Here is a 2,198-nt window from a genome sequence, read left to right on the forward strand (position 1 = left end):
AAGAGAGAACACACGACCGCGCCTCACCACCACTGCCATGGCTCGCGGAAGAGTGAGCAACATGAAACAAAACAAAGTGCTGTATAATTCTTCAATATCTGGTTAGAATGGATACAACAAATTGGGCCTTTGATAGAGCATTTTGTTTCCTATGCTTTTAATGTGTATGTAATGTAATCTGTGGTGAATTTATGTTGTTTGACACAGATTGTTTGTCGGAGCTGCTCCAGGAACAGTATCCACTGAAATACATAAGACCGCAATGGCAAAGTGTGTGATCATTGTTACAGCGAGCTAAAGAAGAGAGGTGGGAAAACTGCTTGAATACATTTTAGGACTCAACTATCAATTTAATCAGTTAATCTGCCCTCTCAGCCTACATTTTTAGTATTGCTATTCTTCTTGTTATCCAGTATAGCCAATTGTTAACCCTTGACCAGTTAACTGCATTAACAATGGTTATAGTGGGGACGCAGCATCAGGCAAAAAGAAGAAAACAATAATTTGTATTTACAGGAAATACATTCATAAAATAAAAGTAATACATTTGGAAAAACAGAAATAAGAGAAAACAGTCATGGGGTTACTATTAGTACTACTAACTGAGTATCATGTAAAACATGGACCAAAGCTAAAATATGCATTGCTAAATTCAATATGTTGACACTTCACACCATTTTGTGTAATTATGCTGGTAAATACAAAAAAAACTGCAAAGCTTAAAGGCTTCATTTGTAAGGGAAACCCTTTCCTTTATTATTTCATTTTTTACTTAAAACATTAATTTCCTAATATATGTAACACACACATACATGTTACTGTTTATAACTATAATATATAGTATTAATATTATATATATATATATTTAAAAAGCCACCATATTGGAAGTTCTTCAATTCAGATTCAAAACTGCATAGTTCCCTCACTCATGCATACCCCAGCTAGGATTCACCAAAAAAGATTATAGTGTCTTATAAAGCAGACACAAAGTTTGCACCATTAACCTGCCCTGGTTCTTGGTTAGTGTGGGTGTTATAGTCTGTCCTTTGCTGTGGTTAATTGTATATTTCTGCAGGGGGAGACATGTCTGCACTGTCAGGTAAAAGCAGCCCTCGTCCAAACCGCTCCAGTCGCCCTCTCTCGGCTGTGTTCCAAAATATTCATCCTCCCAACATCTGGAGACATCGGAAAGGCACAGCCTCTTTCACCCAGGTAAACCTGCAACATGTGCTTTCCTCTCTTTGCAGAGAGGGCCATGTTCACTGCACAGTGCAGATTACTGATGGTGTGGATGACAGATATGCCATGTTTTGTAAGGAACATTGCTAGTTATTGGTCCGTTCCTGCTCCTATGCTGTGCAGGTGACCATGTTAGAGGAAGGCTCCATTAGTGGCAGTCTACAGCGCAGCAAGAAGAGCAAGAGGAGCTGGAAGAGACTTTGGTTCCTCCTAAAAGACAAGGTGCTTTACACCTACCGAGCCCAAGAGGTGAGGGGAAACATGCACTCCCCTTTAACCTGAACAGCACTCATTCATTCGTTGTCTAAAAATAACTAAAATTGCTGAAATGCCCAAAGTCAAATCACTGTATCTCATAATCCATTTCTGTGTGCAGGAGAAAGTGGCATCAGAGAGTTTACCTCTGCTGGGTTTCACAGTGAAGTTACCAGACAAGCGGGAAGGGGAGGAGGAAGAGGCCAGCATCTTCCAGCTTTACCACAAAAACACTTTGTACTATACCTTTAAAGCTGTGGACAACTACACAGCCCAGAGGTGAGATGTACTTGATAGCTAATTTCAAACTGTTAGTTGGATGGCTAAAAGAGATTCACTATAACCTATGGCTGAATGACTCACAGGGTTGCTACTGATATGTTGTTGCTATCAGGGAGAAAACTAAGAAAAACAGTCAAGATTATAACTTTTACATTGCTCAGTGGGTTCCAAGGCGTCTTATGGGGCTAAGATTGGATCCACAGACGCCCACGTCATACTTGTCTGATTACATGGTTTGAAGTAGAAATTTTGCCAAATTTGGAATGTCAGTGTTTAAGCAGAAATAGCAGAAATATGTGGACTGAGTTTACAGAGGAGTAAAAGTTAGTAAAACTTGCTCCTCCATCTTTCAAATTCCAGTGAAATAACATTGGCTCAATTACTAATGTGGTTATATGTCATGCTGACAGTCGTGAAGCAGA

The 2,198-nt window shown here is 39.5% G+C and overlaps 1 protein-coding gene across 1 annotated transcript in view; it reads left to right on the plus strand.

Moving 5' to 3' along the window:
• LOC118328115 (FYVE, RhoGEF and PH domain-containing protein 5-like) overlaps positions 1-2,198 on the plus strand; it is an 18,837-nt gene that overhangs the window by 15,453 nt on the left and 1,186 nt on the right. Inside the window, exons 13-16 of the mRNA XM_035661721.1 lie at positions 257-307; positions 1,076-1,212; positions 1,363-1,488; positions 1,616-1,773. Coding sequence (XP_035517614.1) covers positions 257-307; positions 1,076-1,212; positions 1,363-1,488; positions 1,616-1,773 — 472 coding nt within the window. The remainder of the gene's footprint in view (positions 1-256; positions 308-1,075; positions 1,213-1,362; positions 1,489-1,615; positions 1,774-2,198) is intronic.

Source organism: Morone saxatilis, unplaced genomic scaffold (assembly GCF_004916995.1).
Source record: "Morone saxatilis isolate NCDOM2014 unplaced genomic scaffold, NCSU_SB_2.0 Contig18, whole genome shotgun sequence".
NCBI classification, from domain to species: Eukaryota; Metazoa; Chordata; class Actinopteri; family Moronidae; genus Morone; species Morone saxatilis.